The sequence below is a fragment of the Emydura macquarii genome, unplaced genomic scaffold (assembly GCF_026122565.2).
Source record: "Emydura macquarii macquarii isolate MOO-44397 ecotype Brisbane River unplaced genomic scaffold, CSIRO-AGI_Emac_v2 contig_3122, whole genome shotgun sequence".
In the NCBI taxonomy this organism is placed as follows: domain Eukaryota; kingdom Metazoa; phylum Chordata; order Testudines; family Chelidae; genus Emydura; species Emydura macquarii.
Genome location: NW_027133259.1, coordinates 182,732 through 199,652, shown reverse-complemented (window position 1 = coordinate 199,652; position 16,921 = coordinate 182,732). Strand labels below are relative to the sequence as shown.

The 16,921-nt window shown below is 40.8% G+C and overlaps 1 protein-coding gene across 1 annotated transcript in view; it reads left to right on the top strand.

Annotated features, from left to right (window-relative positions):
- Positions 1–16,921, top strand: part of SMC1B (structural maintenance of chromosomes 1B) — a 77,750-nt gene that overhangs the window by 22,657 nt on the left and 38,172 nt on the right. Inside the window, 7 exon segments of the mRNA XM_067531031.1 lie at positions 1,900–2,085; positions 4,086–4,265; positions 5,492–5,638; positions 6,853–6,990; positions 7,580–7,696; positions 11,169–11,275; positions 12,642–12,783. Coding sequence (XP_067387132.1) covers positions 1,900–2,085; positions 4,086–4,265; positions 5,492–5,638; positions 6,853–6,990; positions 7,580–7,696; positions 11,169–11,275; positions 12,642–12,783 — 1,017 coding nt within the window.

Below are 16,921 nucleotides of genomic sequence, written 5' to 3'. Positions count from 1 at the left end.
TCACTTTCTTTCCAATACTGATGCAGGTAGCCCCGCACTATGGTGAGGTGATCCCAGGATATATGATATGTGTTCAGGTGAGTATTGGCCAATACTGGCTTACCACATATAGGTCTGAAGTGACACCCATGGATGGACTCCTCCAGCAGATGAAGCTTGAGCCAAGCATCCCTGGATTTGCACGTCCTGGAGGAAAAGGACTTGCACACAAAGCACTTGTCTGGCATGTGTCTCTCCCCTAGGCAGAAGACTCATCAACTATGGCTGACCTTGATGGGATTCAAGTCCAAATATCTTGTCACGAATGATGGATCGGCTAGAGGCATTCCATATGTGCTTTCAGCACCAAATCCTGATCATAAAAATGATTTGATTTTGTGTGAAATGTCATACTCTCTGAGATCTGGCCTTCTTTCAGTTCATTCTATTCAAAAGCAGCGTTGCATGCTCTTCAGCCATGTTGTCAGAATGGACAAAAACACCCTAACAGACTGTGCCGTCCAACTCTTCATTGACGTTCTCGGGTGCATGCCCTGACATTATCCATGGGGCTGCCTCAGACATGGCTGGATTTGCAGGATTGAATCAGATCTGGGAACTTCACTACAGAATGCCTGGTGTGATGCCATCACCTGTGGTCACTCTGGCTGCTTGCAACAGTCTTCAGTAGACTGTGTTTGATGCTTTGATGTCAAGTGAAAAGAGTGAATGGAGGTAGTCTACCAAACCCTGCTCACAACACCAGCAACTTCGGTGTCTTGTCTTTGTAGCTCTGTGGGTTTTTTTGTTTTTTTTTAAATACATCATCTATCACAATGGTATCTGATCAGCCTCTCCTTTATTGCATGCTTTGATCTTCAGTGAAATAGTTATTAATGTTGACATTAAATCATTTTCATTATGTTTGACTCAATATTGGAAGTTAATTAGGGAAGTTCTCTCTTGAAACTATCTTTTCAAGCTTTCTGCAGACTTGTCTGGTCTAGGCACAAGTAGTGCTGGTTTAACTAAAATTTATTTTAAACTGATTTAATAAAACTGACATGACATTCTTAAAATTGCCAATTTAGTAGTTAAATTGAATGACTAAACCAGTTCTAAGGCTATTTTAAGAATATCCACAGAGGGTTTGTACCAGTTTAAAAAATATATTTCAGTAAAGCTGGGTTGAAATTTTTGTGTGTGGACAAGGCCTTAGGCAGTTATAAATTCATGAGGTTACATTTTGAGGGCTTTTGCCAAAACCACAAGTGCTAGAGATTTATCTCTGAATGGTGCTATCCATATGTGGCAAAATGATCTTTTATATCATTACATGTGATATCTAATAAAGGGAAAAGGGCACTGACTTTTGTCATCTTGATAGCACAGTCACAGCTGATGATGCTATGACTTTTGGTGAGAATGGAATTGGTTGCAGTCTCTGCACTATTGCTTTTCCAATTACTGAATCTACTTAGTCAGGGCCTTCTCTACATTCATATATTTTGTGGTTTTTATTGTACAGTATGTATTTTATGATTGAGAGATCCTTTTTAAAAAAGCCACATTAAGCACTTGGTATTCCTTGTTATCATTGAGCTGTCATACTTTTAAAATGCATGCTGAAGAATTATGGGCTAGATCAAATTACTGTTGTGGAGGGGAGCAGTTGTAATTCTAGACTAGGAAGAACTTTGGCTCTCAAAGTTTCTGTAGTAATGACTCTCATTTGGACTTATAACTCAGGACATCAGCCTACAGTTTCATTTGTAGTTCTAACAGTATGTGTATCCATTATGAGGAGAATAAAACTGGTGAATCTAACTTTATAAAAATGATTTTGTCTCGTGGTATACAATTTTGTTTAGTATCAGAAATAAACTAAGGTTTATCATTTCTCAAATTTGTTATCTTAAGTTTGGAAGACTGCTAGACTTGTGTCATCCTATCCATAAAAAATATCAGCTGGCCGTTACAAAAGTCTTCGGCAAGTACATGAGTGCCATTGTTGTGGCTACTGAAAAAATAGCAAGGGATTGCATTCGATTCCTAAAGGAGGAAAGAGCTGAGCCTGAAACATTTCTTGCTTTGGATTATCTTGATGTAAGTTTTTTTGTGTTTTGTTTTTTTTGTTTTTTTTTGTTTTTTTTCCCCCAATCAGCAAATTAGTTCAGTTTTAAGATTGCTCAAGGTAGAATTTAAGTTGTAGAAGGATACATAAAATGTTAGTTTTTAAGCATAAAGAAACACTGTATGCCTCTAAAGGTTCCTCATTGCTATGCAAACTCAAACCGTTCCCATTTCTGCATTGTGTACTTAGGACCCTTTATTGTAATTCTCTCTCTTTGTTGCTCTTCCTCCTCCTCCTCATGTAACTTATTTTACTATCTTCAGTATATTAATGTATTTTGTAAACTAGTTCCTTTAGCCATATAGTAAAATAAATCTGTCCTTAAACTTGTAGCATTTCAGAGAAATTAGGCTGCCAAAGGAATCTTCTGAGTCTTTGGGTGAAGTACCCCAGATAGACTTTGCTGTGACCTCTGTTAAAATGTAATCCTCACAACCTCAAAGGCCGGGGGGGGGGGGGGGGGGGTCATTGCTTGTACTGGCAGGAAAAAAGGATAGTGGCTCCTTTGAGGACTTTCCGCTTGGGGAGTGGGGGAGGGGAATGTGGGGAAGGCATCATCTGAGCAGGGGTGAGGATCAGGCAAGCCACTGGCCTCTGTGCACTTGGAGGAGTATGGATAAACCCTGTCCTTCCAGCCTGAGTCCCTTGTCACGTCAGGATTCACAGCTCCTACCCTGGGGATTAGTGTAGGACTGGGTTTTTGGTCTGCTGTGGGCATTGCATTAGTTACCTACTTCGAAGCTGGGAAAGAATTTTTCCCCTGCTGCCAGATTGGCTGGGGCAGTGTGGGTTCTTCCACCTTCCACAGCAGCTCAGGCACCTGATGGGGTTGGACGCGAGATAAGGTTCAAGTTGTTGGCCTTTTAAAAGATGGACGGTATCCAGCACAGGTACTTGTTCCATAGGATAGTCCAAAATTGGAAGTAGACTTAAAGGAAGATGCCCTCTGAAGAGGGGAATGGGGTTCCTAATGTCTGGTATAGTAAGCAGAACAACCCCTTTCCCTAGCCCCTTAACCCCTATATGAGGGGTGGGCAGTGGGGTCCCAGCAACATCTGGAGACCAGTTGTGGAGGGGTTGGGGACTGATGACAGCTGTCCACCATGTGGAAATGATAAAGGGAAGGGAATCATGACCTGGAGTCATTGCTTGATAGTTCCCAAATGAGCTAAATTAATAAACCTGGAGCCTAATTAAACCACATCCCTTGCATCTAGTCTGTCTTCCCATGTGTCAGGACAATGATGTGTCTTCCATGGAGTCTTTAAGGATCTGTGTTGCAGGAAACTGCTGACTTCAAGAAAATAGGTGAATTGGTCATTAAAGCAAATCCTGCTTCTGCAGCCATGGGAGAATCATTTGGTAGTGGAACCAATATGATATTTTTGCATAGAAGAGGGAGATATGGGAGGCTATGCTCATTTAGATGTCTGTGTGTGATTTTGATGCCCAAGTTTAGGCACCCAAGTCTGCGTGTTGATTTTTACATGAGAGAATGTTAATGATTGCAGTGTGAGTTAAATTGTTTACATCAATATTTTGGGTTTAATTGAAGTAAAATCACTGTAATTGAACTTTGGCAGTCATTGTTCCCATGTTAAAATTAAAAACCTGTTGTTTTGCCTTTTTAAATGTGATATAGGAGATCACTATTCTAGGCACTGATTCAGGAAAGCACTTAAATGCTTTGCTCAATAGAGATGGATTCAAGCACATGCTTATTATATACTTAAGTGATATCCTGATTAGGAATGCTTTCCTGAATTGAAGCCCTAATGTTTTTACATAAATCCTAGCACTTTTGATTGTGGGTAGATTTTTAATGTTACTTAATGCATGTTTTATTCAGTTTTTATTTACTTTAACAAATGTAATTTTTGCCTTGTCAGAAGGCACAGATATGACAGAAAATATGGATATTGTATTGCATTATTTCAGCCAGTTCTCCAGAAGTTTGTTTTTTGCTTTTTAGATTAAGCCCATCAATGAAAAATTAAGGGAGATAAAAGGATCTAAAATGATGATTGATGTTGTACAGACTCCATTTATGCCACTGAAAAAAGTGATTCAGTTTGTATGTGGGAATGGTCTAGTCTGTGAAACTGTGAAAGAAGCAAGACAGATAGCATTTGATGGACCAGTGAGGTTGAAAGTAAGAAACTGAATTTTGTTTCATATGTTTTTTTTTTTTTTTTTTATCAGGTGGATTGCAATGGCATGTTTAATAACATTTGAAATAACTTGTTCTATAAATATTCAACAAATATGACAACTAAAAACTATACTTATATTGCTCTCCCCATATTACCCCAGAAAAAAACTTAATCCCCTGAAATTTCACATAACCTATCTCTTCTTTTGGGAAGTTGGGAGGAAAAAAATGTAAAAGAAATGTTAAATTGCTGTGCTGAAATATTTCCCTGCAGTTGACTCCTTTGAAAATGCTTCTTTTATCCTTTTGCTTGTTGTCATTTAAAATGTTTGGCTGAGAAGCATAAAATCTATTTTATTGGCTTTCCTGCAGAGAAGTGCCTTCATATGTTCTTGAGGGTTTTTTGTGTGAGCAAGTGTGGGAGATGCAGGCAAAAGTTTGCACTGTTGTTGAATGTCTCCCCACTTCATTCTGCAGTTCCTTTCCTCTGATGATTATACACCGTGATAGTACATTAGGGTAGCTCCCTGTCACGTACCTTCTGAAGACTTGTGAAAGTCTACAGAAGGAGAGCCCTGCTTTGATAGTCCTCATAAAATCTGTTGAAACAGGACTTTCTTCCTGTGGACGTCTATAGCAGTCTGATTTTAAATTTTGATTGGTCATTCAAATACTGGAATAATCCTAAACAAAAAAATCTTTGTTAAAGTAGTTTTGAGTTGAAAAATGAAGATTGAAAGTATGTTTCACTTGGTATCCAGTGGACACCCAAAATAAGTACACTTTTTTAACTCAAATTCTACACTTTTTAAAGAGCCAAATTTTTAGAATATCTGAAAATGAACAGTTAAGGGTTCCAATCATGTAAATATAAAATATATAAAAAAATCCCATTTCTAGTTCATGGGATTCATTTCCAATGTGTTATAATGCTAATTTATATTAAAACATTTCTCACTGCAAAATAACAGTACTTGTGTCAGTTACATACTTCTTGTAGCTTGCTCAGTATATCTCTGTATAAGCAAGGATTTTGGGGCATGGTCGAACTAAATGTGGAGGTTACATGTATATTGTGTGCGCGTACGTGTGTGTTTGTATGTGTGTATTGTTACATACTTGTTTGCTCAGATCTTGGTCCACTAGTTGCTAGAGTGTTGCAGAAGCACAATTCCTAGCCTAACTTCGTAGTATTTTTCATTAAAGTAAATGTCTTTAATTTTCAGACGGTGTCTCTTGATGGAACTTTATTTTTGAAATCTGGAGTGATCTCTGGAGGATCAAGTGACTTGAAATTTAAAGCTAGATACTGGGATGAAAAAGAGATGAAAGAAATGAAAGAAAAAAGAGATAAGCTGGTTAATGAACTAAAGGTAAGTCCCTTAAATAGGCAATTATATCTTAACAACAAAGGCAAAATGGAATAAAAGTCATGAATGGGAAGATAGTCTAAGGAACTGTTCAATGTTGGTCAACTTTTAATTGCAAGTTAATTTATTTCATTCCTGATTATTTTATTTTTAATTCAGGATTGTGGGGGGAGGGGTGGAATTAGTGGTGGCTTGTTGATGGGAGGTGCTGGAACAAGGTATCAGGCAGGTAGGAGAGATGCAGTGAGACTGTGGACTAACTAATAGTCTGCATGCAGCTGGGCCATTCATTTATCTGTAACCCACACTAACAGTATAGTTCTCTTTTCCCATCTAGTGGGCAGTTTGCCTATTTCTGGGGAAAGGGGTCCAAGCTACACTCTTCGGCCATGTCTATGCCGATGGTGGCAAATTCACCACGGCCAGATCAATCTTTCTGGATCAATTGAGCAGTGAGTGTAGACCCGCTCAATTGATCAGGAAATCGACGCTGGTAAACCACCCCCTGAAGTAGCATAGCGCTGCATCGACGGGAACACTGTTCCCGTAGGCACAGCGCAGCGTAGACAGCGCACAGAAGGGAAGCAGAGCAGTTGACATGAGTTACGCAAGCTACTCCACATAGTTTGCATAACTCCCGTCGACTGCCGCCGAATCTCGGGTAAGTGTAGACCAGGACTTAGTGTGGGTTACATAGATGGAGATGTGCCTCGTTGTTAAGAGCTAGTTTTGTTACAGAAAGGGTTATGATGTGGTAGGAGCACTTCATGTCTTTCATCAGAGAAGCAATTTGAAGCATTGCTGTAGTGACTAGTGAGAAATTATTAGCATGTAATAGAGAAAAATCTTTCATGAATTGTGACTGTAAAACTTGGTTTCATAACTTCCCTATAGATGATGTTGGGAGTGCCAAAGCAGTAATTTATCAATTTAGGCCCTTTCACACTAGTGTGTTTTTGAAAATCATTTTTGAATATGCCCCACACCATCAAAATTTAATTTGATTGTGGTCAGCTGACCCACGTAGATGAGGCTAAACTGTGCTAAATTTATCTAATTAGACACTTATCCTGTTAAATGGAGGTCAGATTATGATCATAAAGACTTTTTCTGGGCTGTGAACAAAGCAATTATCTTTCAAGTAAGAAGTTGACTTCTATTTTTAAAACTTACTTTTTATGTATATTTTCTCATACAATTTTTAAAATCTGTTTTAGGAATTAATGAAGATCAAACGTAAGGAGACTGACTTGAAACAGTTGCAGGCACAGTGCCAAGGAACTCAGACCCGGCTCAAATATTCGCAGACTGAATTAGAGCGTATTAAAAAGAAACATCTTGCTAATTTCTACAAGGTAGTACAAAGCTACATAGCACCCACTTTTCTTCAGGTTTTGATGATCTTAGGTTATAATTTTTATGCTTAATAAACATTGTAGCTAATACTCAATACAATATCCACAAGCTTAGTAGATATTTTATTAATCTTCCTTATGTAGTTGTTGGAATTACAGATAGTGATTAGAGAATTAATAAAATTAGAGAACAAGATTAATTACTAAATTAAAGCTGTGAGGCTTTCCTTCAGGTGTTACTGTTTTTAAAAGAAATCTACTTGACACTGCTAAATTTGATCTATAGTAGTCCCTCCAAAAAAAGACTCTAAGTCTTAACTGGTACTTTTATTTCTAATATGTAATTTGTTTTCCACTCTGTAGAAAATTGTAGCCATTACATTTAAATCAACAATAGTGATTTCAGAAAAGAAGTTTTATTTTTTGAACTTAAATCAAGTTATTGAATTGAATTCAATACAAAATAAATAATCATAGTGTTAGAAACATTTATTGATATTTAGAATATCAATCATTCAGTTTAAAGAAACAGGCACAAATATTTCTTTCTTTCTTTCTCTCTCCCCTCCCCTCTCCCCCCTGTATTTAGGAAAAATCTAAGCTGGAAAGTGAGTTAGTAAATATCAAATCACAATGTGCTATGCTTAATGAAGGACTTTTACAAAGAGCAGAGAAAATTGAAGAGTTTCAAAAGAAAATGAATGAGGTAACACTTCATAAAATGTCATGAACATTATAGAGAGTTATAAATGACTTGCAGCAACTTCTCTGTAGGGTTTAGAGTGACCTTATGTAATTATTAAACCTTTAGTGTCTGAACAGTAGCTACAGTTTAGATGTGCTAAACCACTCCAGGGAACATGATCCTAAAATTTAAAATATATTACCAGTGAAATGATCCTAAACATTAAAATACTTTAATATGCATGCTTGAACATCCCAATGTTGAGTTCATAACCTTAAAATACTGAATCAGTTTTCTTCAAAGCAAAATTTTGTGCTTCCTAAGTGAATAATATAGAACAAAACAAAACTAATTTGAAGTTTCAGGTGACCTTTTTTCAGTTACATAAACACTACAATGTCATTTGGAATAAGGGAGAAAAAATTTTCTCTGTTCAAGTAACTTAAAAAAAATGCAGAAGCAATTCTGCTGCAACTCAATAAAATATTCACTTTGAAGCTGAGACAAAATGTAGAAAATTTCAGTCCAAAATGAATTAGTTTAATAAAGGAATATTAAAACAGAAAATGGAATTCAATTTTAACTGTGTGTTTGCTACCATGAGCAAAATACTCTTTATATTTCAGAATACATGGTGGTATTATATAAGGATTTTATTTGCATCAATTTGAGATTATTACAATGCTCACCCTTTGTCACATCATAAATTAAGCATTTCTATATGCCACATAGAAAGTATTTTAGAAATTTTTAAAGAGTTTTAAAAAGTTAATGGACTTTTTTTATGTCTCTACCTATAAAGACTGGTTCCTTGGCTCACGGTAACTAACTATACAGGGCTTGATAGTTGGAATACAGTTCTCATCAAAAGCACATTTTCCAAGAATCATCATTTTCTGTGTAAATAATGTAGTGCATTATACATTTCTTTATAGCAAAAGAAAATGTAGATTAGGAATTTCCTAAGAACAGTATATCTGAATTGATGGCATTAAATAAGCCTGGATATTGATGTGTTTATAAATGATGTACTTTTTGGCATTACATTTAACTTATGTCTGTTTGTAAGAACTGTTTTCTTACAGAGATCCAAATTAGCTTGTGCTGCACGTTTTTAAAAATTGATTCTTCCGATAGGTCAACTGGACCCTGACTAAATCTGTCAGCTTTGAGCATGGGGCGCATCAAGGCTGTCCACTGTCAGGCCAGCTGTATACTCTGGCCATTGAGCCCTTCGTCTGTCTCCTCTGTAGGAAGTTGAACGGGGTTGCTGCTCTGTGAACCAGATTTGCGGGTAGTCCTGTCAGCGTATGCTGATGATGTACTCCTCATGGTCCAGGTCCCGGGCAACCTGGCACAGATGGAAGCCTGCCAGGTTGTCTACTCAGCGGCTTCCTCCGTCTGAGTCAACTGAGTCGAGCTCTGGCCCAAAGATTGGAGCTGGGTGGCAGGAGAGCTTGCTCCCACCCACACTTCAGACCATTCGGTGACGCGGGTCTGCTGCTCTATCCATGTGTTTATCTTTCCACTGCCCATCCCTCCCCGCCGGAGAACTGGCAAGATTTTGAGGGCAGGGTGGTTGAGCAGCTATGGAAGTGGACAGGATTGCTCTGGTGCCTCTTCCTGGAGGGGAGGGTGCTGGTGCTTAACCATTTGGTCCTGTCCATGCTCTGGCACCAGCTCAACATACTGAGACCAACCCCGAGTTTCTTGGCCTATCTCCAGAAGCTAACACTAGAGTTATTTTGGCCAGGACTGCATTGGGTCTCTGTGAGGGTTCTGAATATCCCCCTGGAGGAAGGAGGACAGGGCCTGTGCTGCTTCCACAGTCAGGTCCATGTCTTCCATCTCCAGGCCCTGCAGAGACTCCTTTATAGTGCAGGTAGTTTGTGGTGTAGTATGCTGGCTCACATCTTCCTCCGTTGCCTCTGAGGGCTTTGATATGTTCGGCAGCCCTTTTATCTCCATCTAAGAGGTCTTCCACAAAACCTCTCACAGCTGCCAATCTTCTACCAGGACCTCCTCTGGTCCTGGAGGCTGGTTTTGGCAACCAGGTCCATGACAGCGGCCAAGGGGATGGATCTCCTCTTGGAGCCCCTACTACACAGTCCCCATCTTGGTGTGCAGGTGGTGCAGTCTGCCTCGGTGTGCTGGAGGTTGGCCCTCACAGGAGTTACTTAGATTGGGGACCTCCTGAATTACTACCAGAGAGACTGGGTCAGCGCATGGGGTTCTCCACCTTCAGGCCCTTCAGTGCGAACTTCAGGAGGTGAGGGCAGCCTTGATTCCCGCCTCTTGGGTCTACCTCGCACGAGTCCTGCGGAAGGGTGCGCCCGCCAACCCCTTACCACAAGCCTTTCGGATCTTTATATCAGATACCTGTCCCGCAAGTCCCCTCCCCCCAGCCGCTCCCTCCAAACACCCCAAGTGGCTGTTTTCGAACCATGCCACAAACACATCTGTACACGCTTGTGCTCCATACCCTTAATTTCCTCACCCTCATGTCCCGCCCTGATACTAAGTGGCAGGATAGTTTGCCATCTGTCGAGGGGTGAGGAACCCCAGTGGTCCAGTCTATATTCTACCTTGGTTCCATGACCCACTGGGGATATCAGCTGGCAACTCCTTTATGGAGCCGGGAGCATGGGCATGTACCTGGCGCGGTTCACTCCCTGTCCTGACACTTCTCTTTTCTGTGGTGTGAGGGAGACCCTGGCACACATTTACTTGGAGTGTGCCAGGTTGTAGCCCCTCTTCCGGCTCCTCCAGAGCCGCCTCCTGAGATTCTGGCTGCACTTCTCTCCACATCTCCTACGGTATGCACATCCTATCCCTGGCCCCACAAAGTTGTGGGACCTCCTCATCAACCTCCTCCTCGCATTGGCCAAGGTGGCCATCTACAATACCAGGGAGAGGATGTTGGCTGAGGAGGTGCTCTGCAACTGTGGCGCTTATTTCCGTTCCTCTGTTTGATCGCAAATCCGGGCAGAGTTCCTCTGGGCCATATCCTCTGGCTCCTTAACCACCTTTGAGGAGCAGTAGGTGCTGTCTGAGGTTCTCTGCTCGGTGTCCCTCTCAGATTCCCTCTCTTTGACTCTGACTTTCCTGCCTGTTCCTGGTTTTTCTTATTTGTTGTCCCCCATGTTTAGTTGAGTCCTGGGCTCAGTAGCTCCTCCTCTTAGGTTGGGGGAGGGGCTTTGAGCCACAGGCAGGCTTGTGCCTGCCTGCATCCCAGTACCCAATAGGACCACTCTTCTGTAGCCGTCTGGCCTGACTGGTCTGACCCTGTCACACTGGTTACTTGAACTTTGCACCCACTTTGAAGATTCCTAGTGCAGCTAAATTTTCAGCAGCTTTAAAATACATTGTGTAACTAAAACTTCTTTAAAAACTTGCCCAAAATATAAAAAATAAAACTTTTTTTAAAAAAATGATGCTTCTCTTACATGAGTTAAAAAAGCTTAAATGGGCTTTTTTGGTTGGTTGTTTAAAGGTTGAAGATGCTGTATTCCAGGACTTCTGCGAAGAGATTGGAGTAGAGAATATTCGTGCATTTGAGCAAGAACGTGTGAAACAGCAAGAGGAAACTGACAGGAAAAGGTGGTGGTGTAACAAATGAAAACTGTCTAGGCATTATCAAAACAAGTACACCGGTAATTTAGTAATTGCATAGTTCTTGTAGGAAGGACTGCAAAAGCCTGAGTGATTTTACTGCAAGGTGCCATGTTATCTCCATTTTCTCCATCACATCATATCTAGCGATCCTAACAATAGGGCAATGTGCTTATTGCTGGGAGTCAGATTAGGTGTACTGTCTGTCTGGGGCTACTACTCCAACTGCAATGTTAGTCCACAGTGGCGTTTCACAACAAACTGGTTAGGTAAGAATATATTAGTAGTAATGTACATTTGACATTATTACAATACTACATAGATATAGCCACGAGAAAGAATAATAGCCTAAAACTGCCCAGAGAAATGGCTTTATCATTAAATTTGTGAAAATGTTAACACTAATCAAGATCACACATCTCAAAGGAGAACCAAATGTAAGGACGTAATGGTTCTATATGGGGAGCACTTGGTGACAAAATTAGAACCTCATACAAGGTATTTTCAAATTGGTAATGTCAACAATGGGGATTTTACTCACATACTTAGGTGAGAAAGGAGAGTCAGAAGCACTGGAGGCTATTGTCCTGTTCCAGGATTGGATATGAGGTCTTCCCTTCATAATCGTATAGAATAAAAACTCAAAATAAGGATTACTGTTCATGGACCTCAGTTTTTAACAGCAAATCAACTTTGCCTATATTCCAATACAGATCCCCAGTAACAGAGTCCAGTTTCTTTTCTGCACCTGAGTTAGCTATTGAGATGTACATTCTGATGCGTTGTCATCTAGAAACTTACTGAGGACAAATCTCTTTCCTTCCATGTGACTGAGATTCAAATACTTGGACAGGTTCATACTTGGAGAGGATCTTAAACTTCAGAAAAGCAGACATGCTGCATTTTTTTAAATCCTTATTTTAGATCTCAGAGAATTGGGAGTTCAGAGGAGGGTGGTTTTAAAAAGCAAATAACAGAACAATAAAAAAATATTTCTGTACTAAGAAGCGAAAGGCACTAAACTTCTGTTTCTGATGGGACAAAATGTTCAATTAATATATTTGTGGATGACATCATCAATATACTTTGGACCAGTGGGGTTTTTTATTACTATTATTTTCAGTATATCTGTAAGATACTTCATTTATGGATTCCATACTTATCTCTGCAATGGTCATCCAATGTCTAAATTGCCATGTTAAATTTAGTGTGTTCTTTATATTCTGTTACTCTGACGTAAAAATGAATGGGTACATTTGCTTTGCAATCTTTTTTATGGACACTTTTAAATCAGTGTTAAACTGATTTTGTGAGTTTTGGGCAGAAATAATGTTGTTATATTATGTTTGGCCAGATTGGAGTTTGAAAACCAGAAGACACGATTGAGCATTCAGCTCGAATACAGTCGTGGCCAGCTACAAAAGTTGATGAACAAGATCAACATGTTGAAGGAGACAGTTTATAAAGATGAGGCTGAGATTGTCAGGCTAAAGAAGGTAACTGTTACATAACAATGTCCTGTTGCAGAAGAGAGGGAAAATATAGAGGATCATAATTTTTACTGATTTTTGCTGATCAGTAATTTTTACTGATTTATGTATGTCCAGAATGTTCAGTTATATACATTTATTTTAACTTTGAAACAAATAAGTTAAAATAACATGATATTTGAATTGCAAAAAGTCAGGAAATGTTAAGAGCAGCCTTAACTCTCTCTGCTTGTGCATGTGCATTACAGTAACGTCCTTAATTATATGAACATGTAACATGTATGCATCAGTGGCTATAGATAAACATGCAATTAAAATACTAATAGCACCTAGTTCAGGTTGTTTTGCAAGTTTTATTAGTGATAGCTAAACTAATATTAAGCATTTATATCATACTTTTCATCTTCAAAATGCTTACAAATATTAAATATAACTTATTAAAATAATTATATAAAATATGTGACTTACTTATAATTGAAATAACTTCAGCATAACTGAGCATGCAGAATTGTCTAAAATTTTTATATGAAGTAGCTTTCAAAGTTGACCATACATACGGATACTTTCTTTGTAGTTGGCTTTTCTTAAAATTAACTTTTAAAAAATCATCTTGAGCATATGCAGTAGTAAAAACGTTACAGATTCATATGCAATTAGCATTATTTTATTATCCCTTTTGAGTGATAAATTGTCCATGTGAAACAGTGAAATGGAGAGTGATGTTGAGCAGTGTGTTAAATTAAATATATATATTACTTAGAATTTTATACCACATAAACCTGCCCCATAGTGAGAGTGATGCCCAGAACATATCTATTTTCTTCCTCTTTCCACTAAAGTAAATCAAATTACCATTAAAATACATAGGAAACGTGTATTTCTGAAGATAGGGAAAATAATTTGACCCCTTATTCAGCCAGGTACTGAAGCACATCCCTGACTTCAATGGGAGTACATGTGTGCTTAAAGGTAGGCATCTACTTAAATACCTTGCTGAATTAGGGCCTTACTGCAGTTTATGAATGTCTACAACATCAAAATAAAATTTCTTCAGAGTTCAAAGCATATATTCCTCTTTTGTGATGAAATCCTTTTCCCCGAAACCTGACTGCATGGGCTGAGAGTAAACTGGAGTTCATGTGTTAGGTGAGAGAAGGATGGAATCCTCTCTCCAATGCTGAGGGAACTTCAGAAGAGGATTTCAGTAGCCTGTGGACTATAATAGAGTCCACAGCATTTGTGCCTCCCTACTCAGTTGGTGATTTTGGGTAGTGGACCGATGTAGCCATGAAGCTGCTGGCCATGCCCCCACCTGCACAGCACTCCAGTGTTTGCAGTGAATAGGGCTGCCTATGCAGGCTTTTCATGTATGTCCTCTTCCCAGTGCCTTTTAGGCTTCATCCACTCCCACTGAAGTCAGAGGCAAAATTTCTATTTACTTCCATGCTGTAGGATCAGAGCCTTTGTAATCATAGAGATTTGGGTGCTGTTTTCACTTTATCCAAGCACAGAAAAAGTATCTGAAAGTTCTTTGAGCACGTGTCAGCGTGGATCCTGCTATAGGTGCATGTGTACTTTATGCACCTGAGATCAGATTCTTTTTGCTAGCAGTGGGGCTGCTCATGCATCCTTAGCCTCTTTATGCTCCCATATAAGTACATAAAGATGGGGCAGCCGTGAGCCTCCCTCAGTTCCCTCCTACTGCTTGTGGCAGCAATATGAAACCTAATGTGTGTCTGACCTGTTGCTGCTTTAGTGTTAGCTATTCTCATCCAAACTTCATAAATCTTGTGAAGATTCTTTAAAACAGCCTTCAGTCTCCGTATTTTAACATCTTGGACAGAATAAAACCCAGTCTGATTGATTTTTTCTCTGACCCAAACTCTCCCTCTACAGATTGCCTTGTGTGAGAATCTGAAGGTGGCAGACTTAAAACCCACAGGCCTTATGCCTCACTCATCTTATGACACTGATTCCATTCATGGATGGGCAGAACAGGCACCTGATCTGCTTGGGCAAATCCCACACTCCAGCAGAACCCCCATGCCATTAAAGACTGTGCCTTCCAGTGCACCACTGACCAGGTGCATGATGCCTAAGACCTCAGAGAATTCTGGGCTGAACAAAGAACTAACACAGCATCCATGGCATCAGGTTCATCTAGACCTTGAGTATCGAAGATGATGCCCCAGAAGTTGAAACGGCACCAATTAGGGTCACACACAGTAATGGGGCAGAAGCTCATGGAAATACTCAGTGTCATCTTATGTAGAGAGACACAGAAAGACATTGTGAGATAACCCCTCCTCTCCAAGCCTTACCCATCACCTAAAATGAGTGAAAACATAACAGTGCTAAGCAGCAGACATCGCTGGTACCAGGCTGGTTTCCAAAAGCGCCCCTGCAGATGCTGACCTTGCCACTGGAGGAACAACTGTGACTGCACCAGATCCATATCCAGAATTGAGACATCCCTTGGTACTGTCACAAGCCTGAGTATTGCTGACGCCTTATCCATTGGTGCCACCTATGGAGGAGATACAGCTATCATCCCTGTCCTGTCTAGAATTGAGCAGGGAATTGTCCTCCATAATTGTTCTCATGCAGGGATCTGGGGTCCCTATGGGGCCGTGATCAGGTTTCAGGGAGTCCGCCAAAATAAACCAGAGATCAGGGCCAGGGTTACAGTTGTTGGGCCCAGAGCAGAAAGTCAAAACTCAAGCCCCATCTCCCAGGGCTGAAGCTGAAGCCTGATCAATTTAGCTTCTTTGAGTAATGTCCCTATGGATGCCTCACTGTAGTCGTGTCTGTGTCCCTGTACTACTGATAGTAGAACTTGGTAGCAGGGTCCATTGGGCCTGCACATGTGCTGTCTCTCCTCATACTGCGCCATGAGTCTAGCCAGCGTGTGTGGGCTAACCGTTCTCAGTTCCTTCTTGACCTCACTTGGCTAGAGATGGAGCATTTAGCTGTCCACTAGTGGATCATTATGTTCCCTTTTCAATTGTTAAATTTTACTTTGTAAACCTAGTTTGCTTACTTTATCTTTTATTTGGCTGTGCCTTAAAAAAAAAAAAGAGAGAGAGAAAAATAAAAGATTTGTTTGTGTGCCGACCCTGCTGGGCGGGGGGAAACAACTAACCCCTGGACAAGGGTATGCCCAGTTCTCTGGGCTTCAAGAAGTGTCTCACTTGCAATGAGGTGATCCAGTCATGGACAAGCACTCTCAGTGCCTTCACTGCTTGGGCGAGGGCCACAACCAAAGCAAGTTGTCCCTCTGCCAACAGCTCTGACCAAGATCTCGCAAAGAGAGAGCTTTGCCAAAAGGTCATGTTTATGGAGGTGACTCTCCGACCACAGCTCTCGGGCGAGTGTGAGTCTTCCCTGCAACCTTGTATGTTAAAGGATAGTGGGTCAAAATGACAGTCAGAGGGCTCTTCTCATAAATGGAGAAAAAGAGCTGGGAGCCCCTTTAGTGAGCCCAGGCATAACTGGAAGTGATCTCCATCTGATTCTGTATCCTCAGCAGCATCAGCACCAAGTACAGGCCTCCCACCTACCATCCGGCACTGCAGATAAGCCCATGGACCCTTTGGGCACGGACACCAAAGCCATGATATGCAAGGACAAGGGCAAACGCCCTAAGACACTCCCGGTATGTGAATTGGTATCTCTACCACCAGCAACATGGACCCATTCGGCACTGGAGAGGTTGGCACAGGTAAGGTCCTTAACACCGGGGTGGTTGGTACCGGCGCATTTTCAGGAAACCAAAGACCAGATGGTCTTAGAGAACCCGTGCCATAGCCGCTCATGGGGTATTCCTTTTGGCCATATCCTGCCTCGCTGTTCTTGAGCGAGGGTTGAGAGAGATGAGGCTTCCACATACTCCTCCCAGGCTCCATGCAGGACCCATTACCAACAGGGACTGTGGATGTACTACAAGATGGCACCACTACTATCCTGGTATGGCCACCCATCGGCACCTCCACCTGACCCTATGCCTTCGCAGTGGCCATATGGAAACCCTGGGCAGTGCACCAACAACCAGCCTCGAGGGGAGGGGGGACGCTAAGTGTGGCTCAGGATCCCCCCAGACATGCTCCCTTGGCCTCAGCATTGCGAGCCTCAGTCCAGGATGTGG